Here is a 27685-nt window from a genome sequence, read left to right as displayed (position 1 = left end):
CAAAGTGAGACCACACCAGATTACAACTCTTCAGATCCATAAGAGACACACTCAGGGGGCAGACTCAGTGATCACCAAAGCCCCACTGAAGCAGGTCCTGCCCCATAAGGGTGTTTCCAGCATAGCAGTTCTCCCATTGTAGATACAGCTGGTCCTCACAGCCAATTGGCCTGGAGGTCAATTCCTCCCAGTGATACCAACAGCAATCAAGGCTTAACTACAACAAGACTGTGCACACAGCCCACAAAGGGGTGCTCCAAGAGCATCCACCTCAGGTGACTGGGGAGGCTGAGCCACTGGGCCCTATAGGACACTTAGCACACAAAGCCACTCTATCAACACAGGGAAGCAGCCAAAATGCGAGACAAAGAAACATGTCACAAATGAAAGAAATGGAGGAAAGCAAACGACTGGATATAGAGTTCAAAACCACAGTTATAAGGTTACTCAAGAACCTTCTAGAAACCTCTGAGAAATTTATTGAGACCCTCAAGGATATAAAAAAGGACCAATCAGAAATTAAACATACACTGACTGAAATAAAGAACAATATACAGAAATCCAACAGCAGACTAGAGGATCCCAAGAATCAAGTCAAAGATTTGAAATATGAAGAATCAAAAAACACCCAACCGAAAAAACAAAAAGAAAAAAGAATCCAAAAATATGAAGATAGTGTAAGGAGCCTCTGGGATACTGGGATAACTTCAAGCGTACCAACATCCGAATTATGGGGGTGCCAGAAGAAGAAGAAAGAGAGCAAGATATTGAAAACCTATTTGAAGATATAATGACAGAAAACTTCCCCTACCTGGTGAAAGAAATAGACTTATAAGTCCATGAAGTGCAGAGAACCCCAAACAAGAGGAATCCAAAGAGGACCACACCAAGACACATCATAATTAAAATGCCAAGGGCAAAAGACAAAGAGAGAATATTATAAGCAGCAAGAGAAAAACAGTTAGTTACCTACAAGGGAGTACCCATATGATTGTCAGCTGATTTCCCAACAGAAACTATGCAGGCCAGACGGGAGTGGCAAGAAATAGTGAAAGTGATGAATAGCAAGAACCTACAACCAAGACTACTCTACCCAGCAAAGCTATCATTTAGAATTGAAGGTCAGATAAAGAGCTTCACAGATAAGAAAAAGCTAAAGGAGTTCATCACCACCAAACCAGGATTATATGAAATGCTGAAGGGTATTCTCTAAGAAGAGGAAGAAGAAGAAAAAGGTAAAGATAAAAATTATGAACAACAAAGAGATGACAAATACATATTTATCAACAAGTGAATCTAAAAATCGAGTGAATAAAGAATCTGATGAACAGAATAAACTGGTGAATATAATAGAATCAGGGGCAAAGAAAGGGAGTGGACTGACAATTCTCGGGGGGGGGGGGGGGAAGGGTGTGGAGGGTGCGGGAAGAGACTGGACAAAAATTAAACACCTATGGTCGAGGACAATGGGGGGCAGGTAAGAGAATGGGGTAGGGTGGGAACCGGGTGGAGGGGAGCTACGGGGAGAAAAAAGAGGAACAACTGTAATAATCTGAACAATAAAGACTTATTCAAAAAAATAAAGAAAGTACTCCAACCTGAAAAAAACAAACAAACAACATATTCATGTGCTTCCAAAGGCAAAACAGGAACCAGAATATTTAAATTTAAGGAGGTAGCTTTTGTTCAATATCTGGACAAACTTCTAGCAAGACACCCAAGTATATAAAATAACCTGATCAAGTAAGCTGTTGAATTTGCCCTCACTAGAGGCAGAGGTCAGAAACTGTCTAGGGGTAGAAATTTAGATGAAATAATCCAAGATTTTACGAGTCCAATTCTTATACAAGGAAAATTATCATGCAGTACACCAGCAACTGGAATAACTGGTAGCTCAGGGTGCTGCCCTTTAGGTCACATTCCTGTAGCTGGAGCAGATCAACTAAAATGATCAAAGTGCAGGTGGGAAGGGTGATAGGCAGTTAGGAAAAAAATAAACAATTTAAAAATTCAGTTTTAGAAGATGGAGTCTAGATTGCCAAAACGTGTATTTTGTTAACAACAACAACAAAAATCCTTAACAAACCCAAACACCTATTTTAAAAGATACCCCTCACCCTAGCCGGTTTGGCTCAGTGGATAGAGCGTCAGCCTGCAGACTGAAAGGTCCCAGGTTCGATTCCGGTCAAGGGAATGTACGTTGGTTGCGGGAACATCCCGTGGGAGGTGTGTAGGAGGCAGCTGATTGATGTTTCTCTCTCATCAATGTTTCTAACTCTCTATCCTTCTCCCTTCCTCTCTGTCAAAAATCAATAAAATATATTTGGAAAAAAAAAAAAAAGATACCCCTCAATTACAATTTCTTTGAGCAGCATACAGGCAAGAAGTTTAATACAAGAAAAAAGTTTACTTTGAAGAAATAAATATAAAATGAAATGACTCCAAACAGTATTAAAGTATGACCATCTAATCAGTAAACTTGAATTGATAGCTTAGATTGAGGTTTTTGAACATTTATCAGCCACACAGAAATCCAATTTGAAAACAGAAGTTTGGTAACTCATTTAATGGCAAAACATGACTGAACCTCAATTCATTTGGCTGCAAATGACTTGAACATGAAATTATTTATGGTCAAACACTCTGCTAGGTATGACTACTCTTGTATGTACCTGTAAAATTGTAGATCTGTTAATGTATTTTTCTAGCGTTTCTAGTTGAGATTGTTGAAGATGCAATTCTGAATTTTGAAACACATTTAGATAAGAATTAAAGTCTTGTGGATTTATAAAATCCAACAAGAAAGTATTCAGTGCTCAAATCTAGAGTTCCTTTTCTATAATAAAATTAAAATTTTATGTTACAAACTCAAGTAAATTGCATTAAGTAAACTATAGATATTGAGACTTAAAATATAATATTCTAGTTACAAATTTCCTTTTCACTTATGAAAATAAAGTCTTTAGTGCAGAAATGTGAGCTTAGAAAACTGATTTAGTTTGCTGATGAAATTTCACTGGGAGCTAGGAATTCAAATCCTGAACATATAATGGTGGTTTAAAAATCACTTTTCTGTTTTTAGTCCTTCTGAATTATATAGAGTCCTTTCTAATTATGATAAAAGGTGTTAATTGACATGTGCTATCTCCCAAACTCAAATACATGCAAATAATACTTAGTCACTGAACGAAGACTACATTTCAAAGGTGCTTTTATCAGTTAAAAAAATATAATTTGAGAACTGTTCAAATCACATATTAATAAAGATTATTAAAAATGCAATTTATCTGTAAGTGCTAAAATCTAGTCTTGAGAATTATAAATACACATATGGTAAGCCTTTCCAAGTCCCTCAACATTATGTCATTCTGCTGTACAGTACCCAAAGGACAAAGCACTGTAGCATCTGACTAACCAGAGTACCCATTTGGCCACACAACTTTGCAAGAAGGTCAAGATTGGGAAGCAAAAAAGATTCTGAGCAATTGAAATAGAGACTATAAAAGTTAGTGTGCTAAACCTCATTCCCTTTACTAAAAATAATGGGCTCCTGATATCCTCATTTAGAATTTCCTACTTGAAAATGAGAATAATTAAGCCCTTACACATGATTATTTAGAAACGGGAAAACTCAGTCCATAGAGCATCACTATGCCACAGCACACATTAGTTAACATTTAAAACAATGATAGAATAAAAAATGTCTAAATCAAAATCCACCAAATTGGCTTGAACAGCAAGCCAAGAATAATCAACTGACTCATCTCTCATATAATGGTAAGTTCAAAAGCTGGTAAAGTAAAAGTTAACTCTTAAAAAATCCTCTACAGTGCATCATGTGAGACAGAACCATTTCTTTCAATAAGCCCAACACAGCCAGTTATTCTTCTGACATCAGACTAGATCCAAGTTTGTGTGGTTGAGTACCAGATAAAGTAGCATTTGTGGGACATGTTATATGAAAAAAAACCCACAAAAGTTTAAAACTATAATTACACTGCTTGAGGTAAGATGATTAACCCATGAATGAAGCATCAATGCAGGCACTCATGCTATCAGGAGAAAATCAAGATTCACTTCTCCCATATTCCCTTAGTGGCCACTCCAGCAAATACATTCTTTTGGTAGAATTATATTCAGAATCCTATATAACATTTGAACTGCTAAATCTTTATTTTTTTCCCAGGGGCCTATAGTTGAATTCACTTAAATGTAAGTTTGATGGAACTCCACTGTAATGCACTTTATAGAGCATAAAGAGAAAAGCGTTAGGTTTCTGGAACAGTCACATATATGAAAGAAGTGATACTCTATAGCAATCTGTAGGCATCTATTCTCCAAGCATAAGGAAGCTCTAGTAAAATTGAAGGAAAAACTAAAAAGAATTACGCACAACAGAAAAAACTGATAAACCCATTATAAAAAGGGCATATCACATATATATAAAGGAAGGAAATAATTAAAAAGAAAATCAGAATTTACTAAAGGTTTTTTTCACCTAAACTTTTGGTATTTCACCTAAACTTTTGGTAATACTTCTGCTCAATGTTCACCTTTTAATATTCTTTGGGCAACACAATTTTAGAGTACCAATGCTTACTTAAGTTGTATAGCAAAACAATTTACATTAAAAAGAACCTAAGGATGGTTTCACAATTCAACTTCTCTATTCTAAGAGGTGGAAAAGATGGGGAGTGATGGAATATGCCAATTTTCAATAAGAACTGTCAAAGAATTTTACATAGCTTAAAAATCTTTATCAGGGAAAACATATTACAAGTTTATACATTTAGAATCTCTATACCCACACTATAAACAAGTCCTCTATTTTGATTAAGACTATAAAAGCAGAAACTGACTCTTCATAATATAGACTGAAATGAATGGGATTATAGATAATCTGTTAAACCTCAGAAAATTTTGATCATCTTCTAGTTAATTTCTGAAAAGATTATTTTTCTTATGAGCTGAAAAAACTTCCACTTCATAGAACTACTTTTTTTCCAACCACAAAGTAAATTATTTATAAAATCTTTTCTGGAGGTCTTTAAGAATAAACACATTTTCATATTTATTAGAAGGTTTTATGATATCCTTACCACATGATTAGGGGAACAGAGTAAAGATCTTTATAGTCCTTTCTAAAACTGTATTTAAATTATTTTCACAAAAATCTGTAGTAACATAATTTTAACCAGTTAACTACCACGCATCCAAAATGGAAACCATCCCCACACGCCACAATATTTTGAATTTAATTTAAAATAATCAATTTGCAATGAATATTATAAAAATAAATATATTACTCACAAATATGGTGTTCTTGAATATTTTCAGCTGAAAATTCTCACGAAAAATGATTTTAAAGTTGGCCACAGCTGCCACTTAGAGAAAACATTTTTTTTATAGACATGCCTGGCGTGTGGGGTAGGTCCCCCCACTTGCGTCTACAGACGCTTATAGCATACAATAGGTTAACAGTGGATTTCTATAATCTACATGCCTCAAAAAACACATTTATTACTTTCAAATAGAAAGCTAAATTTTAGAAATATTTTAAGTAGACAGCATTTATTTTAGACACATTTCACAAAGTAGCCATAATACTACAGTAGATATTATCTAAAAATGTTTCCAAAATTATTAAAATAATCTTTGAAATATTGTTCTGTGAAAAATTACTTTCTCTCTTATAAATTACTCTGAATTACTGTGACAGATAAAACTTTGCATATCTATCAATTTGCTGGTCTACTTTTAAGCAGTCTAAGTGAAAGACTAAAGAAATGAGCAATAATTTATGGTCCATTTTTTTAACATTATTTTGAAAATATAATTGCTCAATCTTGTGGTTCCCAGGAAAACAAATTTTATACATTAAATACAGGATGGGGGGAAAAAGTAGGTATACAGTTGTGGGTATGCAAAACACTTGAGTTTATTCATGTATTATTATTTATTATATTATTTTCCATATGAACAACTGTAAACATATTTTTGTCCAACCTGTAGTGATAAACCACCACTTTGGATGTGGTTTTGTTTAAATGAAGTCATATGTACAAACAGGATTCAAATAAATACTTAAACCTAGGTCTTTCTTTTTCTTAACTATTTTGAGAAAAGAACTTTTAGTCATTAATATAATAAGCCACATATTCAAAAAATTGATAAGCCTGACATTGCCATAGAAATGACATTATAACAAATAAACATACCAAAGTGTGCTGAACCACTGCTACTTTTACTTTGTGTAGAGGTACTGCATGTCTGGGTCCCAGGTTGTGCTGTTCCTGTTCGAGTTATACTCCTATATAATTTTCTACAGGAGAGTTCATCATTGTCACTGTCATGTAGGAATGGTGTCCGAGGCCTAAAATGCCGCCATCTACATGACTTGATATTGACTAGTAACTGACTGAGGTCTTTAGAGAAAGATTTGTCCGAGGTATTTGTTTCTGAGGTAATGGCAGACTGATTGACTGGAGAATGTTGTGGTGAGGAAAGCATTTCCAAATCCAGATGGCGAAACATACTGTCATAGTCTGAGTGAGCTCTGTCCAGTAAGACCCTATTAAAAATAAGGCAGGACACATGTATGTAAAATAGCTATTCAAAATTTGTTTAAAAATTGTTTTTCTTTCTCTCCCCCAACTCCAAAAAGCCATCTCCCACTGAATATTTAAACTTGATTATTGCAATATTTGGCTATAATTTCAATATCTAATAAAGGTTCTTTCTTTTATGTTATAATGATCTGATTAAATAAGGGAGTACTCCACCTCAAAGAATAAGGTAAATATTTTATAACAGTAAGAGTTGTAACAGTTCTAAGGGTTGGTCGATCAGTTTAAGTTACTTGTAAAATATGAAAGTACCTTTCTTTTCAAATTCCTTTTAAACCGAAGATTTTCACTTCCGTTACAAAGCACCAGAACACTTTGTAAAATGTTGCTAACATATTTGTTCTCATATTTAAGTAAAGATTCCTTTTGTTTTTTTGGGGAGGAGGAGAGGGCCAGAGGAGGTAGGAGAAAAGCATTAAAAGGTATGTGGTATTTGGGATATGTTGTACCATTAAAATTTCGAATGGATAAAATATTTGAGATGTTACAAATATAAACTTTATAAATGACCTTATCTTAGCCATTAATTTATCATAAATCATACCCTTAAATTTCTTCTTGAAAGTACCTTATTATCTATTTTGCCTTTTAATATTTTTCATACTTTATTCGAAAGCTTTCTTTTTGTTTGCTTTTATGCATTCTGCAATTCCTTCCCTCCCCCCATACAACTTCTCATACCAAGGCATAGAGTATGAAGGAATTCTATCAGGTTTAAACAAAGAAAGAAAAGCAATTAGATCATGACAATCTGGGATGTCAAGATCAGGTCATACATGGAACATGGAGTCTTTTCACTGACAAGTTAAACAACTCAGTACACTATATATGACACTTCTTAGTCTATTTAATCCTTTTTTTTTTTCATTATCTTCCAGAATTCCTGAAACATTTGTAGTTTCTTTAACTTAATACAATTTATGCAATCATAATTTACACTTGCCTTTATCTGATACCTTTTGTCAGAATTGTATCATGCATTAAAAGCTATATAAGAACCAGGAAGTAAGGCAAAGTATTTCAAACAAAAAATCAGTCAAGAACAAATGGGCTACCCTAACCTGCACTTGAAATTTTAAATTCAACTACCCTAATTTCTAAAATGTCTTTATGCTTAGAATACAAAAATACCTTACCTTCCACCGCGCCCAACCCGTCTTCGTGCAAATCCAATACACCTTTGGGGTACGGTGAGGGTAGTTAAGCAGTATCTGTATCGCACATCTCCTAATCCTCCGTCCTTAGGACTAGTCCAAGGCCAGTTGCCAGTCTGGTCTAAGTGAGGCTTAAAAAAAAAAAAATTATCTTATTTGGTCAGTTAAAGGTAAACAGTTTGTTATTTAAAAAGAAAGCCTGAAACTTACAGCATAGTACTGACAGCCTGCTTTCCTGTGGAAAGCAAACGGACCATCAGGATCATTCTCTTCCTCAGCTTCCGAAGAACCAGACAAAACCTGTAAGTAAAATGCAATGAGTCAAAACCATGTGACTTCCTACATTTCTCCTCTATATTAATAGGAAAATTATTAAATTTACCTGGGAAAGAGGTTCTTCATCTGAGCTGGGGAAATCATACTGATTTAAATCTTTAGCATTAAAGACTGGCAGTGCAGCAGGACTCGTCTGTTGAGGAGCAGCAGCAGCAGATGATGGTAAGACTTTGGGCTTCTTTTCATATTTACGTTTAGGTCGGATAAGATCGGCTTTATCTTGCTGCAATAAAGTCATGAGTTAGTCAAACAATAGGAAACCATGTTCAACAAACACGCAGTTTTGGAGAAGTTTTTAAAAGAAGTTTACTACTATAATGAAGGCATTCACAATCATAGGAAGATACAAGACTCTTACGTTTTGTCATCTTACATTGTCAAGTCTTAGAATTTGGTTGATCTTTGTGAAAACATGAATATGTTCCTACAACCTAAACACAATCTGATAAAGTATTTTGTTCCAATTAAAGTAAGGAAAAGAATAAAAATGCTCCAGCTTCTGAAACCCTGTAACTGCAATTAGCATTTACTGCTGGCTCCTGTTTCTTTTCCTTAATTTCCTATAAAAATACTAGAAGAGAATGAAAAAAAAAGGGATATCTAGTTTTTATTCTAAAAAATTAACAAACCAATATGGGGAAAATATAACGAAAAAAATTTACATATACACAGAGCAGACTTCAGATTACTGTTAATATAGTGGAAAATAAAGCCATAATACTAAGGTGTTAAGAAAATAAAGAGTAGTAAAGAGTTACCACTAGCTAAATAATGAAATCATTCTGGAGTGGTAAATTTTGAGCAGTTTTAAAGGATAAAGATATGAAACCATTAAACAGGGGAAACACAGGATAAAATACGCAGGTAAGAGTGAGTGAGCTGATGAACAAAGGGCATGTTAGAAATATGTATGGCAGGGATGGCAGAGGCTAGGAGAGGCATGAATTGGATGTGTAGGAAAAAGGAAAGAAAGATTAGAGGCAAAAATGGTATTTGTTGCCAAGAAAAATTATGGCAAGTATCATGGTTATGCAAATATGCTAAATATTTGTCAAGTTTTATGCAGTTTAGAGTTTCATGGTTTCTTGGGAAGAGTTTATTATTATTTTCAAGCTCAGGCCAGTCTTGAATCAAAAGCGGGCTTTGCAGCATGTTTCATAGTAGGATATAGTTTTTTCTTTCTGATTTTAATGATAAAATACCACTCCATTATCAGCTACTATAATCACAAAACTTTTTATCACCTTATTAACTTTAAACTCCTTCACATCCACTGCTTCCTGGTGTTTAAATTGACTGCTATTAGTAATAGGGATGATGGGGATGGCATAAGTAGGTTTCACTGGCTGTCTCTGTGCCATAACCTCAGACATAATCTCTCCATTGTAGTCACCCAAATTATACCTGAAATTATAAAAAAGAAAGTTTAAAAAGTTTGTTCTGTAAGTACTTAACCTTCTGACTATTAATAACAACTGAGATATAATTATAAACATTGATTAGACTTGGTAAAATTAGTTAAACTTTGATTAATTTGCTGAATGTTCATTAACATGGGAGATTATGCAATTCCTTTTGTTTCTTCCTTTTACTTTTTTGGCTTACAGCTTTATCTTAGCACCATAAATAGAAGACTGTGGGTAAAAAAACAAAAGCTCAAAAAATTTTTTTAAATTTTTATTTATTGATTTAAGAGAGAAAGGGAGAAAGGGGGGTGGGAGTGGGGGGAAAGAAACATCTATTGGTTGTTCCACTTATTTATGCATTCATTGGTCGATTCTTGTATGTGCCCAGGGATCGAATCCGCAACCCTGTCATATCAGGATGATGCTCCAACTAACTGAGCCACCCAGCCAGGGCACAAAGATGCAAATTTTAACTTAGTAGTTTTGGTGAAAGATTTGGTAGAACTGTTAAAGTTAATGCCCAAGATGAAGAATTTCTGCTAATTTGAATTGCCTGTGTTATATATAAAACTAATTTTTCTAAACTGAATCACAAGAAATTCAACAGCGGTTTTCTTTGGGTATAGGGACTAGGAAATAGGTGAGTAAGGCTTAAAGTTTTCACTATGTGTCTTGCTGAATGGTTATTTGAATGTTAGGATTATGGACCTTTTCCTTTCTCCTTTATGTTTTTTTTAAATCAGTACATTCCAGTAAATAAGAAGTTTAAACTGACAAATGTTCTCTCTTATAGCCATGCACACACTCAAATAAGGACAAAAAAATTTTTTCAACATGGAAATACCTGGCACATTTTAATTTTACTGAATACAATAACTTTTAAAGAAAATAAAGAGAGGAACACATGTAAAATTATACAAAGTATATCATAGCACACATTTTAATAGTCTCTAATTATTATTAAAATAAGATATCTCTGGACTTACAGATAATTGCTTAGGAAATAAATTAACTCAGTATACAAAATGCTTATAGTACCATACTTCCTGCTGCTATTAAAATATACTTTACCTCTTTTCCATAATTTCCAGTGTTAAGTGCAATAGCTCCCTTTTACTCTTTTCTCTTCTTTTTATCATCTCTAGTATAGTAACAGCCCGGCTTAAATCTCGACGCAGCTTAAGCATTTTTTCGTAAGAGGCTTCATCGTTTTTGCGATTCTGCAAATATAAAGGTCCTTATTTAATGTCAATAAGCATTTCTAGCTAGTGGCATTCTGAACATAGCTACAGATATATATATATATATTCATTTGAAGGGTTAAGAGAGAATTTTAAAACACTGAAAGGGGGCATGGATCTCCAGGAAATCGAATTTGTATATGATTTTAAATGGATGAACATTAAAATATACCAACAGCTCCATAATGAATCTTAAGGCCAAATTATTTTAAATTAGTATTTTTCATTATATTGCATAGAAAGTCTATTTAAACACATATTAAAACACAACCTCCAGATACTGAGACATTCATAACCATAAATAGTTTTTCTTACATCAAAAACATGTAAAAAATTTCTCAAATTCACTTACTTTTCGAGTCTGCATTTTTTCAGTTCGTCTTCTAAAAGCCACATAAGGATCATTTGTGCTAGAACCATCTCGCTTTTCTTGCTTTACTGATGGGATAAGAGATGGCCCTCGACAGTTTTTTCTCTTTTTAATCCAGTATTCATAAACTTCTCTAATTAATTCATCATCTTCTTTTAGTAGTAATTTGGCTTCCTGCAGACTGACTGGCTAAATGTAAAATTATTATGTCATTTTCATATAATATACATATATAAGGTTCAAAGTTAATTTCAAATTTAAATGACAACAAAAATAACAACAGTGTTTACAATACCAAACACAGAGTACCTTACATGTTAGTCATTGAGCTAGATGTTTTATACACATTATTTTATTTCATTTTCACAACAATCCTATGATATTTATCATATCTATTTTACAGATGAGAAAATTGAGGCACAGAGAAATATAAACATACTGCTCAAAACTTCATGCTTACTAACTCCAGAGCCTGCTCACTTAGCTCTCCCCAACATTATACTATTGCCATATAAATGTAGATACACACACACACACACACACACACACACACACACACATTATATATTTAAGGAAGTTGTACCTGCTGACCACTCCCTTTTTCTAGACGGTCAATCATCTCCTCAAACTGCAATGGGCAGATGTCCATTTTCTTTTTCAGTTTATTCACGAATACTTCATCTTCAGAATCCAAATCATAGTCAGGCTGTTCAGCATCCAAACTAAAAGCTGACAGAAGAAGCCATAAGCAATCATTTACTGTGTGACTTCACTTGACAAACCCTCTCATAGTTGTCCAGACAAAAACAAGACCTGTACTTTCTAAAGAAATAAGATTTTCTTTTAATTTTGTTTTCAGACACACAATCTTATAGATATGTTTCCTACACTTAAAGTTTAAGAAGTGAAATTATCTTTATTGTTAATACACATTATAAAAGACAATAGATGTTACTCCGTCCTCAAAAGCAAATAAAGTAGGAACCCATTTTTTTTTTTTTTTCTCGTTGTTCCCATGCTTTCGGCACAGAGTCCTCCACATGAAGAAGAACCCTGTTTCCTAAGCTGGGGTTCAGTTTCAGCTCACCACTGGAATGCACCAGCCAACAGGAAGTGGTCAGGTGCAGTGGCGGGTGGCTAAGGAACCCATTATTAAAAACAGAGATTATTAAGTGTATTGGTTAGACGATATGAAAGTTTTGTAGCTCATAAAACTTGACAAAATAGCAGCGATTTCATATAGTTTGACATAACATAAAAAGATATCTTTAAACAAGATTGTTTCTAGAATATTTAAGTCCTAATTTATAAATTATTTAACTTCTTTACCAAAAGTTCAGGGTGTGGTATTTAAAGCTGAAGTGTGAGAAGCCACGGCCAACAAGTATTAGCTATCACTCAAGTGAGTGAATTCCTGGCTAAGGAGGTTTGTTCCCTCATGAGACTGTCATGGTGCTAGAAATGTGAGGTGTTTCTTGTATTTGTCAAGATTTGTAAAAAGAGGCAAGAACACCCGCTCTATATTATAAAATGCCATTTAATTACTTATTAAAATGAGGCAAGGCTGATCATAATGTAACTAAAATATTAAGTAGCTTGATATTATAATTTCTCACAGCTTTTCCTTGTCCAATTCCTCTTACTAACTTCCTATCACCTTAGAATCCAAATCCTTACAAATACATATATAAGGCCCTTCTTGATCTACTCTGTCCAGTCTCATCCGTACTTTATGACCTAGCAATATAAAAATTCGTATTTCATACAGAAAGTTATTTCATGTCTTCAGGCCTTTACATTAACTATTTCTTGCCTGCTCACCTAGCAAATGACTACTTATTCTTTTCAAAACTCAACTTGACATCAACTCCTGTCAAGTATAGCATAGGGAATATAGTCAATAATACAAAGTGGGGCAAAAGTAGGTTTACAGTTGTGAGTACCTGAAACAGAGTTTACTCTTGTATTAATTATTGTATGTTTAACTGTACAAACTGTAAACCTACCTTTACCATCCCCCATATTGTAATATCGACCTATGTATGTATGGTATTGTGGGATTGCTGTGTAACTTGTGTAAATGTCCAACCATTATACTGTACACCTGAAACTAATATAAAATATTGAATGTCAACTATAATAAAATAAAAAATAATCGAAAATACCGTATTTTCCGGCGTATAAGACGACTTTTTAACCCAGGAAAATCTTCTATACGCCCAGTCGTCTTATACACCGGAAAATACGGTACTATTTTGTTTCATTTTCTATGTTGACCTATATCACACTTCTATGACATTCCCAATTTCCTAATTAAATAAATATTAAGACTTCTTCATAAAAATCTGTTAAAATCTTTGCACTCATTTCTTTTTTTTTTTGTTTACTAATCTTTATTGTTGAGATTATTACAGATGCCCCTCTTTTTTCCCCCTGTAGCTCCTCTCCACCTGGTTCTCACCCACCCCAGACCCTCGCCACCCTATTGTCTGTGTCCATAGGTAATGCATACATACATATAAGATCTTTGTTAATCTCTTCTCGCACCCCCACACCCCCTTCCCTCTGAGAATAATCAGTCTGTTCCATTTCCACGCCCGATTCTATTCCATTCACCAGTTTATTCTGTTCATCATATTTTTTATTCATTTGATTTTTAGATTCAATTGTTGATAGATATGTATTTGTTGTCACTTTGTTATTCATATTTTTTATCTTTACATCTTTCTTCTTCTTCCTCTTCTTGAAGAATACCCTTCAGCATTTCATATAATACTAGTTTGGTTGTGATGAACTCCTTTAGCTTTTTCTTGTCTGTGAAGCTCTTTATCTGACCTTCAATTCTAAATGACAGCTTTGCTGGGTAGAGTAATCTTGGTAGTAGGTTCTTGTTCTTCATCACTTTGAATATTTCTTGCCACTCCCTTCTGGCCTGCATAACAGTTTCTGTTGAGAAATCAGCTGACAGTCGTATGGGTAATCCCTTGTAGGTAACTAACTGTTTTTCTCTTGCTGCTTTTAAGATTCTCTCTTTGGCCCTAACCGGTTTGGCCCTAACTCAGTGGCTAGAGCGTCAACCTGCAGACTCAAGGGTTCCAGGTTCGATTCCAGTCAAGGGCATGTACCTTAGTTGCAGGCACATACCCAGTAGGGAGTGTGCAGGAGGCAGCTGATCAATGTTTCTCTCTCATCAATGTTTCTCTCTATCCCTCTCCCTTCCTCTCTGTAAAAAATCAATAAAATATAATTAAAAAAAAAAAAAAAGAGAGAGATTCTCTCTTTGTCTTTTGCCCTTGACATTTTAATTATGTGTCTTGGTGTGGTCCTCTTTGGATTCCTCTTGTTTGGGGTTCTCTCTGCTTCATGGACTTGTAAGTCTATTTCTTTCACCAGGTAGGGGAAGTTTTCTATCATTATATCTTCAAATAGGTTTTCAATATCTTGCTCTCTTTCTTCTTCTGGCAACCCTATAATTCGGATGTTGGTACGCTTGAAGTTGTCCCAGAGGCTCCTTACACTATCTTCATATTTTTGGATTCTTTTTTCTTTTTGCTCTTCTGGTTGGGTGTTTTTTGCTTCCTCGTATTTCAAATCATTGATTTGATTCTCGGAATCCTCTAGTCTACTGTTGAATCCCTGTATATTATTCTTTATTTCAGTCAGTGTATGCTTAATTTCTGACTGGTCCTTTTCCATTTTCTTGGCATTCCCACTAAGATCCTTGAAAGTCTCACTAATTTCCTTGGAGGTTTCTAGAAGATTCTTGAGTAACCTTGTAACTGTGGTTTTGAATTCTATATCCAGTAGTTTGCTTTCTTCCATTCCTTTCATTTGTGCATGTTTCTTTGTCTACACATTTTGGCTGTTTCCCTGTTTGTTTCTATGTATTGGGTAGCTGCTAAGTCTTTGCGACTTGATAGAATGGCCTTGTATAGTAGGTGTCCTATAGGGCCCAGGGGCTCAGCCTCCCTAATCACCTGAGGTGGACACTCTTGGTGCACCCCTTTGTGGGCAGTGTGCACAGTTTTGTTATAGTTGAGCCTTGATTGCTATTGGTGTCACTAGGATGAATTGACCTCCAGGCCAATTGGCTATGGGTACCAGCTGCAACTATAGTAGGAGAGGTGCTGTGCAGGAGACACCCTATGGAGGACTTGCTTCAGTGGGGCTTTGGTGCTCACCGAGTCTGCCCCTTGAGTGTGTTACTTATGGATTTGAAGAGTTGTAATCTGGTATGGTCTCACACTGACCACTAGGCACACTGGCTCTTGGATCAGGGAGGTGCAAAATCAGCCACTGCCTGGGGCCATCCAGCAGGTGCTATAGAGAGATCTGCAGATTCCTCATCTTTGTATTGGGTTTGGAAGTGCCCAGATGAGGCCCAACTGTGAAACAAGGCAGGCTGGTGCTGGTGACTGGCCTTGGGCCTTTTATTGATAGGTTTGGGGCTCCCTGAATTAGCTGTAGCTTTTAGACAGTTTTAGCCTGAGAAAGAACAGATCATTCATATGCAAAAGCTGCTGTGCAAGGCTTTGGTGGGTTTGTAAATTGAGTGGGGCGGGGTCTCAGGGAATCACCAGCACAGGTACAATGACGGTTGCAGGCACATCCATCTGGAAGAAAGCTGCCCCCAAATTCCTGCCCAGATGCCAGACAGTCCAGTTTCTCCCCATATGTGTCTGGGTCCCCCAGAGCCTTGCCTGGCACTGGAGCTCAGAGGAAGTGGGAGCTTGTAAATTCAGTTCGTGGTGCCGGCCTTTCAAGAGAAGCAGCTGGGTCTCCAGCAGCCTGTGTGTCACTCTGCCCAATCTGCACTGGTTTTTACAGTCAGTAATTCTTACTGCCCATAGGGACTTTTCTTCCCCAGCTCTGGGACCCTGGGCTGGGGGCTGGTGTGGGGCTTGGACCCCTTGCTTCTCAGGCAGCCTCCACAGAGGCTATCTCCCTCCTGATTAAAAAAGTGGTACACGTGGGTGTCTGACTAGCCCATTCTGCGTCTCCGCACCTCCTACCGTCTCAGGGAATCACCAGGGCATAGCAAACAGAAATGGCTTTCTTCTTTACTTTTCTAGTTGTAGTACTTCCATTCAGCCAGCTTTCCAGTGGTTCTGGATGATAGTTATTCTGTATTTTAGTTGTAATTTTGATGTGGTTGTGGGAGGCAGCAAGTACAGATGTTTACCTATGCCAACATCTTGGTTCTCTTTGCACTCTGATTTCTTGCAACTATAGGTCCTCCAATTATTTTCTCTGATCTAATTCTGTCTGTTACTGCTATAGAAACACAGCTTTTAGAGATCTCAAAGTGGATTAAAACTTTGACTGCTGGATTAAAATCACTTGTTTTTCTCGTTCCTAACCAAGATAATCCATATTTGGGTTGTTCCACGTGTGACTAATTGGATTACAATGAACTAAATTAAAAATTCAGTACCTCGGACACATTAGCCACATTTCAAGCCACAATAGCAACATGTGCCTAGTGATGTACCAGATGGCAAAGATTATAGAACATTTCCATCATTATTAAAAGTTCCATTAAAGAGTGGTGATCTAAATAATCCAGAAAACCAAACTGACAGGGACCATCTAGCAATGTTCTGCCTTCATAAGGGCATATTTTTAGGGTCTCATTTACACATTACTTCTGCATCCTCCAATATAAAATTTATTTTTACTTAGATCAAATCACATTAACAAAGCTTAATTAATTGTAAAAACTAAACAAGCTCACCTAATACCAACTTACTTTTGCATTATTAAAATTTATCTGATATACTTCTGGCATACATTACATCATCAATGACAAGTCATATCCAACATATCAGGGAACAGAATTAAAACTGGAAAGGAAAATTTCTATCCTAGGGATCTCAGCTTGTTCCCCACTAAAATTAACAAGTATGTGAGAGTCAAATTGCTATTGCCTCTGTAAGAAGCTATTCTTTTAGTTGGTACAAATATATCTAAGATCTTAAAATATAAAGAGTGAAATCTTGTTCAGGTATAAAATATTAAAACCCTAGAGAAAAGCTAACATGAAAAAATTTCACTTTAGGATTTTATTTGACCAAAATAAATTCACAGGCAATGATTAATGTATAATTTAGCTCCAACCAAGACTGCAATTCTGACAGCTCAACTACAGCTAATAAAAGAGAAATATGCAAATTGACCATCACATCACGACACCCACCAGCCAATCAGAAGTGAGTATTCAAATTAGCCCAACAAAGATGGCGGTGGTCCCGCCCCCCAGCTGCTCTGGGCAGCACGCATGCAGGTGCGGAGCAGCCGGGCAGGGCAGGACGCCTGCTATGAGGGGGAGGGTGCGGGGTAGAGGGAGCTACTGGAGCGGTGCTCCAGCGGAAGCTAAGACAGAAGGCGGCAGCCAGAGTGAAGGCCTGGGTCCCAGGTGCCACAGGAAAACTGGTTCAGGCAGCCAGGGGAAGGCAGGCCTATTGCATGAATCTTCGTGCAACAGGCCTCTAGTGTAATATATTTATCATGGTACAAGAAATAGGACTGTCTTCTAATTTTCTGGGCCATGTTATTGAGTGTGTTCAAAATAGAAAACAGGGTATAAAGAGAATCAGGCAAATAGGTTGTCTTTTCTAATTAAGTTCTGCCAATTAAAATAGAGACCTAGCTAGCCAATAATTATTAAACAATTGGAGCCATACTGTAGAAGCTGACTCCTTTAAAAATATTGGATAGGGACAAACACAGATATGTATATGGTTGAACAAAATATAATGTACAGAGGGAAAAATGCTATAGACAATGAAGCTAGCAAAAGGAAGTCTCCCCCTCGCCCCTGTGTGTGTGTGTTTATATGTAAGTTATTTTAAAATAGAGTAGCACAAACCATGGTACTTGCCCTCAGACTTAAGAGTCCAGTGATAGAGATCAAACGTATATGAATGTCTATGTAACAAATGCCATTTTGTGGTTCAGACTAAATGAGTATGGGAGGGTATGTCTATAACTCCAAGTAGTATTTTTAAAAATATATATATTTTATTGATTTAGAGAAGGAAGAGGGAGAGAGAGATAGAAACATCAATGATGAGAGAGAATCATTGATTGGCTGCCTACTGCAAGCCCGCTACTGGGGACCGAGCCCACAACTCAGGCATGTGCCCTTAGCCGGAATTGAACCTGGGACCCTTCAGTCCCAGGCTGACGCTCTATCCATTAATCCAAACTAGCTAGCACTCCAAGTAGTATTTTTAAAATATAAAAAGAAAATAGTGAAATGAAATGGCACAAAATGTAGATTAGGAACAGAATATAATCCCTGACTGAAAAGAAGGCACACTATTCAAGATTTCAACTCAAATACTAACTCTCAATGATTAGTTAATACCTACTTGCAAAACTCCTTGAAGGAGGTCTGAGAAACAGAAAAGATTTTCATAATAGTGATATTTACTATGAGATGGTAGGTATTTGACATCTTTGCCTTATACTGAAGAAGAGAAAACTATCACAGGCTAGCCAGACCAGGAAATTCTTTCAACTTCTTTATAGTATTTCTAAGAGACAAAACTTGGAGTCACTTCCAGAATGTATTTGGGGGACAATAAGTGGAGAATCCCCGTTAAAAGTTCTCAAATCCCAGATATGAAATCCTTTGTAGATAAAGCTCTGTGGTTCATGCTATAGAGTTTATCTGCCAGAAAGTAGTACCAGAGTAATAATGGGGGAAGAATGTATGTTGTAGTGGGAAGTGGAGGCAGGCAAAGGGAAGGAGAAAATACGTAATTTTTCAAAATGAGGGTATAAAGACAGGATACATCTATTCTGAGAGGCAATAAAAATATAAGCTCTTACACGAATCTGTTTTTTAAAATATTTTTATTTATAAGTAAGTTTAAACTTATAAAAGCTGCAAAATAAAAATAGTACAAGAACACCTACAAATCTTTTACCCAAATTCAATCAATGTTGAAATTTTACTCCGTGTTTTATCATTTGCATGTGTGTGCTCTCTCTACACACACAAAAATTTTTGAGCCATCAAAGAGTAATATACATGGTTCTTTACTGCCAAATACTTCAGAGTATATTTCACAGTACAGTCATCAACTTCATAAATTTACACTCATACAACTTAAAGTCCTGCCTATATTCCAATTTGTCATCTATCCAATAATTTATAACATTTTCTCCCTCCAGCACAGAACCAGTCTAGGATTAGGTATTAGCTTCATTGTTGTCTCTTTAGCTAACTTAAATCTGAACAATTCCACAGCCTTTCTTTGTCTTTTTAAAATTTTAATTTTCAATTATAGTTGACATTCATTATTATTTTAGTTTTAGGTATATAGCATAGTAATTAGACAATTACATAAATTACAGTGATTGCCCCCAATAAATCTAGTACCCACCTGGCACCATACAGTTATCACAATATTACTGACTATATTCCCTCTGCTCTACTTTACACTACATGCTTTGTCTTTTAAGACATTGATATTTTTTGAAGAAAAAATATCCTCTTCCCAGGATATTATTATTTACTAGAGGCCCGGTGCACGAAATTTGTGCATGGGGGCGTGTGTCCCTCAGCCCAGCCTGCACCCTCTCCAATCTGGGACATCCCTCTCACAATCCAGGACTGCTGGCTCCCCACTGCTCGCCTGCCTGCCATCTTGATTACCCCTAACCACTTCTGCCTGCCAGCCTGATCACCCCCCTAACCATCCCCTGCCAGCCTGATTGATGCCTAACTGCTCCCTTGCCAGCCTGTTTGCCCCTAACTGCCCTCCCCTGTAGGCCTGGTCACCCCTAACTGCCCTCCCCTGCAGGCTTGATTGCCCCCAACTGCCCTCCCTTGCAGGCCTGGTCCCTCCCAACTCCCCTCCCCTGCTGGCCATCTTGTGGTGGCCATCTTGTGTCCACATGGGGTCAGTCATCTTTGACCACATGGGGAGAGTCATCTTGTGTGTTGGGAGTGATGGTCAATTTGCATATTATTCTTTTATTAGATAGGCTTAGATAGGATAGAGGCCTGGTGCACGGGTGGGGGCCGGCTGGTTTGCCCTTAAGGGTGTCCTGAGTCAGGGTGGGGGTTCCCTTGGGGCATGGGGCGGCCTGGGCGAGGGGCCTGTGGTGGTTTGCAGGCTGGTCATGCCCCCTGGTGACCCAAGCGGAAGACAAGGCAGGCCAGGGCTGCAGAAACTTGGCTTCCTCCATCGCCAGGGGCAACTCAAGCCTCCTGCTCTCTCCAGCTCCGTGGCTGCCGCCATTTTTGTTAGGATTTATTTATTTATCTTCTATAATTGAAACTTTGTAGCCTTAAGTGGAGGCCAAGGCAGGCCAGGGCAGGCGGAAAGCTTGGCTTCCTCCATTGCTGGGGAAACCCAAGCCTCCTGCTCTCTCTGTGGCTGCAGCCATCTTGGTTGGGTTAATTTGCATACTCGCTCCTGACTGGTTGGTGGGCTTGGCTTGTGGGTGTAGCGGAGGTATGATAAATTTGCATATTACTCTTTTATTAGATAGGATTATCATCACATTTCTCACCTTGACTGATTCCCCTCCCCCTCACTGTGATTAGATTATGTACTGTTGGCTGGCATATTGCATACTTAATTTTTAGTATTCCTCAGGATACATCTAAAGGCACATAATGTTCATCTGTTCTTCTGAGTGATGATAATTTTGATCACATTCAAGAAACTGCCTGATTACTCCAATGCATTTTTTCCATCCTTGTAATAAGCAGTTTGAGAGCTTATGACCATGTAAATATCCTGCACCTCAAAATTCCCTCTTATATTGAGCACATATTGATGACTTATGTAATCCAATCTTGATCATGTTAATTGTGAAAATAATTTCCCAACTCCAGCACCCTCTTCACATGTACCATTGAGCTCTTGGCATTCCACAGTAAAAGCATGAGAGGTACTTTTATCCACCACTCATCTATTTATCATCATGTTGGCCTCATGAATTCCTAGTTTTTCAATTAGAATTCATTGCTGTAGTTAAAATTTTCCATTTAAATTGTCCCAGAATTAGCTAGTGGAAACCCCTGTATACTTAATTTCAGGTTCATCTTGTGCCTACTCTGCCCCAGTCACTGAAATCAGCCACTTCATAGATTCTTGGTTCCATTTAGTAGGGAAGAGATTAAAGAACAGGTGTTAGGTGTGCTCATTGCTACTGAATATTTTTGCTTCTTGGCCCTTCTAGTGGAACTAAAAATGCATACGTCTATATCTACACACACACACACACACACACACACACGCAAGCACACACACACGCAAGCACACACACACAAATATATATCAAGACCTTTCAGAAAATGTTTCTTTTGAGGATTAATAGCAGAGCTTTGAAACCCAAGTTCATGGGAAGGGGAGAGAGAGAATTGTTTCTGTCTTCTGGTCAGAACTGTTTTGTCCTTTCTTCCAGTATAAATAGGAAAGGAGAAGTCCTTCCTAACTGTGTAATCTAGAAGTTTTACAGGTCACCAATCAAAAGAGAAACAAAATTTTAATACTCTTTGGATCAAGAAATGTTGAGCAGTACTCATTGAAATAGATTAGAAGGTACCTACAGGATGGAACTAAAGAAGGGAATAATGATTTTTATATGGGTTTCTTGCTTTAAAGCTCTGACTAGGATAAAAGAGTAAATTAAGAACTCTTTCCTAAGTCAGTTGAAGACAAGAATAGAGCTGAGATTTTCCTAAGTCAGCAAAGTCAATTTGTTTTTAATTATAGTTCCTTTTGACTTTTCTAACCAGAATTTAATTCATTCATTACCAGCAAAATGTGTTTTGTGGATTTTAGTAATCAATAAGCAGTCTATTTGTAAAACATGCATTTTTTTGATAATGTAAATTGATTAATGTAATTTTATCTTACTCAATCCTGTTTTAACCTAAAAGCATGCATTTATAAGATAATATAGCCTGTGGCTGTGGAATACAATGTGGCTCTAGTAAATATATATAAAAGATCAGATTTATAACTTACAGACAGACGTGATTTTCCAGAGAACTAACTTTTAGGTTCTAATATTGATCAAATTTGTTTAAAATGTCTGTGTCTGTGCCTTATGTGTAGTTAAATATGTGAGTGGGCAAGAAAATACATGACACTTATTTGGTTCCTTTCAAAGTAACCTTTAAATGTAATTATTATTTTTTTCTAAAGGAAATCAATATGGTTAAGGTGCAAGTTAGAGTTAAAAGATGAAAAAAAAATCACCAGTTAAAAATATCAAATGCCCCTTTCCACCATGTGAGGATATAACAAGACGCCTGTGGTCTGAAAGAGAGACCTCACCTGCCATGCTGGCACCCCGATCTTGGACTTGCAGCCTCTAGAACTATCTCTGAGGGAATAACTAGGGCCTGAAATGTTATGGGTCAAGATTTTGTGAAACAAAAGGCACTCTTGACTCAAAAATGGATTCAGGAATTTAAAGTCACTCTGGCTATGATAGTTTCAGGTGTTCAACATAATGAAGTAGACATGAGACAGCTCTTTTCCTCCCTGGCTGCTCAAAGATGGACTGCCACCATGAACGACATAACTATCCAGACCAGGAAGTTCCTGACCAATAAATTACTTCAGCAGAAACACAGGGTCATTGATGTCCTTCACCAAGGGAAGGCAATAGTACTTAACACAAAAGTTTGAAAAAAATTAGCAAAAATGTACAAGACCACAACAGATGCCATCTTTATATTTGCATTCAGAATCCATTTTGGTAGTGAGTGCAAGACAACTGGCTTTGGCATGATTTGATTCCCTGGATTATACAAAGAAAAATGAACTCAAACATAGACTTACAAGACATGGCCTGTTTGGAAAGAAGAACACCTCAAAAAAACATCAAAAGGAACATAAGAATAGAATGAAGAAAGTCAGGGGGACTGCAAAGGCCAATGCTGGTGCTGTAAAAAGGAGTAAAGATTCTTCAGTGACTTTTATCTGTGGTGATTGTGCAGATTTTTTCATGAGAGGATTAATAAACTTAAAATAAAATGCCAGTATAGTACTGATAAGAACCAATATGACCACTACGTTTACTTTTGGTTTTCGTATTTAAGAAACTAGAGGCCCGATGCACAAAGATTCGTGCAAGAATGGGCCTTCCTTCCCCTGGTTTTCGGCACCGCCTTCGCTCTGGCCAGAGCTGCCTTTCCGCCTTCCCACGCTGCCCAGAGGCCTGGAGCGGCTGGGGTGGTGCCTGTGTCGTCGCAAGCGTCCTGTCCCAGGCTGCTCAGGGCCTGTGTATGCAAATTAACCTTCCATCTTTGTTGGGTTAATTTGCATAGTCACTCCTGATTGGCTGGTGGGTGTTGTGAAGGTACAGTCAATTAGCACGTTACTCTTTTATTAGGTAGATAATAAATGTTTAAAACTTAGGACAAAAACTAGATCATGTGGAGAAAGTTAAGTAGAAAAGTAATTAATGAGTTAAAACTAGTTTCTCTATGTCCTTAGAAATAATAACAACAAAATAAATTTATATTGTCCTGAAAAATGCATAGAAAGTCCCCCGGAAAAACCTCTTGATCATAAAGGTCAGCAAGGCAACAATGAAAGCTGTTGCAATTTTACCTTAGTACAGATCAACTGTTTTAAATCGTCAACTATTTGGGGATTGAGAGAATGAAACATACAGTACATATTCCCTTAAATCTACAAGCTCTCAGCTATTCAGCATCATCTGTGATAGCTATCGAAAGATCATTTCTAGCCCAGTCAGTGTGGCTCAGTGGTTGAGTGTTGATCCATGAACCACGAGGTCACGGTTTGATTTCCAGTCAGGGCACATGCCCGGATTATGGGCTCAATTCTCAGTACGAGGTGTGCAGGAGGCAGCCGATCAATGATTCTCTCTCATCATTTATGTTCCTATCCCTCTCACTTCCTCTCTCTGAAATCAATAAAATAAAAATAAAAAAATTTTCTAATGAAGAACCTATCACTACCAAGTAAAACAAGTTACCAATTAGAACACTAAATTTAAAAAAATTAGAAACACAGATCAAGGACTGGCAAATATGGCCTAGGGGCCAATACTGGGTTGCCATCTTTTTTTGGTCAATAAAGTTTTATGGGAACACAACCATGTCCATTTGTTTATGTACTGTCTATTGCTGATTTTGCCTTACAAAAAACAGCAGAGTTGAATACATGTAACAAATGACAGAAAAGACTCACAAAGCCTAAAACATTTACTATCTGAATCTTTATAGAAAGTTTGCCAATTTCTGACTGACATTAAGAAGTTCTTTAATACTATTAACATTACAGTTTCTGAACAGTAAAAAAACCATTTCTATATCTGAGGAATATCATTTATACCATTTGTCTAAAGTAGCATAAGATCCCATGTTGAGATGGAACTAAAAATCTAGGATAAAAATGGTATCATTTTTGTCAGGCAGAGATCTCAAACACAATTTTAAAAGTTGAAAATGGGCTTTAAAAATGCTCATTTCATTAATGCTGGTCAATGAAATGGGTACTGAAAATGGCCTTGAGCAGATAAAAATCTGTCAAGAGTTACATTGGAAGATGATAAATATAGAAAATACTAGAGGCCTGGCACACGAAATTCATGTGCGGGTAAGGTCCCCAGCCCTGGCCTGTGATTAGGGCCATCTTCCCCGGCTGCAGCCAACCTCCCACCCCCTGCCGCCACCCATCCACGGTTTCCCATTTGCCATCGGGGAGCCTGCCAGCCAGGCAAAGGGACCAAGAGGTAGTCAGTGCGCCTCACAGTGACTGGTCAAGCGGTCATTCTGCCATTAGGGTCAATTTGCAGATTACCCTTTATTATATAGGATAAAAAGAGTAGATACTTACGCTGTATGTGAATGAGCTGCTTTGGCATCTTAAATTCCCCAGGATATATAGACTCATAGTAAGCAATATTACTTTCTGCCTCTGGGACAGGTATAACCATATTATCCCTCTTCTCGCCATACACTTGCTGTGCTGAAATAGCCCGCTGAAGATGGTGTTCCTAAAAAGAGGGGAAAATAGGTAAGTTTATGTATTTTTTTTAAAGCAAACAGAATGTATAGCATTATAAAGAGGGTTTTGTTCATTTGTTTCTAAAATAGAGGGATTTTAGTAGTCTTGAAAGGATGTTGCTAACAATACAGTTAGTAGTACAAATATTTTAGGTAGAAACAAGATTTTATTAGACACATTGTACATTTCTTCAAATTAAGAAAAAGTACTCCACTGAAATTAAGAGTTAAATTATACAAGATTCCAAAAGCTGACTAAAACTGTTATTTCAAGTATGCATTTTACAGAGTAAATTCAAAACAAAAGGGTTAAAACATTAAACTTGTATGAACAGAGCAGGCTATGGATAAAAAATATTTTGATTATAATCTCCTACTCACTTTCATACAAGTATGATATTTTCAAAGAAGGATAGAGATTATTCTCTATTTTTACTTGATGAAACAGATACAGATTCAAACCTGGTCTTTTGTCTGGAATAATAACCTTAAAAAAACAAAAAACTAATTTCTAGACCGCTTTTGAACAATACTAAAGTATAGGGATTGAAAGCATAGGCTCCTGAGTTTTCTGTCTCTTGACAAGATATTTCAGTCTTCTAAATCTATATTCTCCAGTACGAGAGAAATAGAATCTACATAATAGGCTTGGTTAGAGATTTAAATAAGGTAAGTGTATATAAAATGGTTCATATGATCTCTGTCATATAACAGTTGATCAAAATAAGCTTTGATTTATTCACCATGAAGGATGATTTTGCCAGTTTGTGATACTACCAGCTGCCCTCAAAATACCAAGTTCTCATCCAGCCTTATAATCACTGAATTTTGGTAAACATTTTATTAAATTTTAACAGTTTTTCTTAAATATATAAAAGTTCAAGGATGAAAAACATTCCAATAGTATGAAACAAAAAATCCAGTACTCATAAGTAGCCTCTGTTACAGATATATATCTATACTAATAATAGAAAAATATGTATATTGATCATCCCTCCACAACGCCCACAGCCAATCGGGAGTGAGTATGCAAATTAACCCGACAAAGATGGTGGGCCTGTGGGCAGCGAACAGGTGCTGAACAGCTGGGGCGACGCAGCAGGCATCCCCAGGACCCCGACCGCGCTGAGCCTGTGGCCAGCGCGCGCGCGCACCGGCACTGAGGGACGCCACTGGAGTGTCCAGTTATGTCAGCCCGGCCTGGGGCAGCTGAAGTTCCCAGTCCTTTTGGTTTCTGTAGCCCCTGGACCAGAAGCGGAAACCAAGAGTGCAGGGAGCACCAGCAATTCTGGGAATCGAAGTTCTGGAGGGAGCCCATGGACCGAAAGCGGAAGCCCACAGCGCAGGGAGCACCAGGAATGCTGGGAATCATAATTCTGGTGGCAGACACATTGAGTGATCACCTAGACCAGTGGTCGGCAAACTCATTAGTCAACAGAGCCAAATATCAACAGTACAACCATTGAAATTTCTTTTGAGAGCCAAATTTTTTAAACTTAAACTTCTTTTAACGCCACTTCTTCAAAATAGACTCTCCCAGGCCGTGGTATTTTGTGGAAGAGCCACACTCAAGGGGCCAAAGAGTCGCATGTGGGGATGGAGGGAAAGCAAAGGTGAGAGACCTAAGTAAAGTCAGAGTGTTGAGGAAAAATTAAAAGAAAGATATCCTGCAACTTCTAGGAAATCTACACCAATGGAGCAAAGAAAAAAAATAGACCTCTATTATTCTGAGTAACAAACCAAACTGAGTTGGGGTCTCAGACAATGAGCGCATATGATTGCAAAGACAGACAGACACTCCCGGATTGGAGAGGGCACCCCTGAGGGCTCCCAGATTGGAGAGGGTACAGGTCAGGCTGAGGGACCCACCCTGTGCACGAATTTCATGCACCAGGCCACTAGTATACTAATAAAAGGGTAATATGCTAATTAGACTGGACATCTTCTGGATGTCCATCCGGACAAAGCCATGGTGGCTGCGAGAACCAAGGGCAGGTGGTTGCGGTGGCCAGCAGTGGCAGAGTGATGGGGGTGGCGTCTTCTTCTGATTGGCCCAGTCGCCTCCTGTAGAGGGAGGCCAGACTGCGGCTTAGGCCCGTTCCCTACAGTAGCACATTCCCTGAAGGCTCCCGGACTGTGAAAGGGGGCAGGCTGAGTTGAGGGACACCCCCCAGTGCATGAGTTTTCGTGTATCGGGCCTCTAGTGTGTATATATATATATACACACACACATATATATGCACACACACAATATATATATGTATATGTGTGAGTAGAATAAAGGAATCGAGAAAAAAAGCAAATGAGTGCAAAGGGTTAACCCCAACCAAGATGGCTACCAGAAGGGAGGCTTGGGTTTCCCCGGCAACAGAGGAAGCCAAGCTTTCCACACACTCTGGTGGGCCCAGGCCTCCACTCAAGGATACAAAGTTTCAATTATAGAAGGTAAACAAATCCAAACAGAAATGGTGGCAGCCACGGATCAAGCAGGAGGCTTGGCTCCGCTCCAGGCTACAAAGTTTCAATTGTAGAAGGTAA

At 37.4% G+C, this 27685-nt stretch overlaps 1 protein-coding gene across 3 annotated transcripts in view; it reads right to left on the bottom strand.

The window, feature by feature from the left end:
* Positions 1-27685, bottom strand: part of EPC1 (enhancer of polycomb homolog 1) — a 101200-nt gene that overhangs the window by 10633 nt on the left and 62882 nt on the right. For all 3 annotated transcript variants that reach the window (XM_079768603.1, XM_079768601.1, XM_079768602.1), the window contains exons 2-10: positions 24978-25137; positions 11717-11862; positions 11116-11322; positions 10594-10742; positions 9361-9520; positions 8163-8339; positions 7991-8080; positions 7763-7911; positions 6219-6571 (exon numbers count right to left, since the gene is read on the bottom strand). In XM_079768603.1, coding sequence (XP_079624729.1) covers positions 6219-6571; positions 7763-7911; positions 7991-8080; positions 8163-8339; positions 9361-9520; positions 10594-10742; positions 11116-11322; positions 11717-11862; positions 24978-25077 — 1531 coding nt within the window. In that variant the 5' untranslated portion in view covers positions 25078-25137. The remainder of the gene's footprint in view (positions 1-6218; positions 6572-7762; positions 7912-7990; positions 8081-8162; positions 8340-9360; positions 9521-10593; positions 10743-11115; positions 11323-11716; positions 11863-24977; positions 25138-27685) is intronic.

This window comes from Cnephaeus nilssonii, assembly GCF_951640355.1.
Source record: "Cnephaeus nilssonii genome assembly, chromosome: 4".
NCBI lineage: Eukaryota > Metazoa > Chordata > Mammalia > Chiroptera > Vespertilionidae > Cnephaeus > Cnephaeus nilssonii.
Note: the sequence above shows the minus strand (reverse complement) of the source record. Positions and strands in the feature narration are given on the sequence as shown.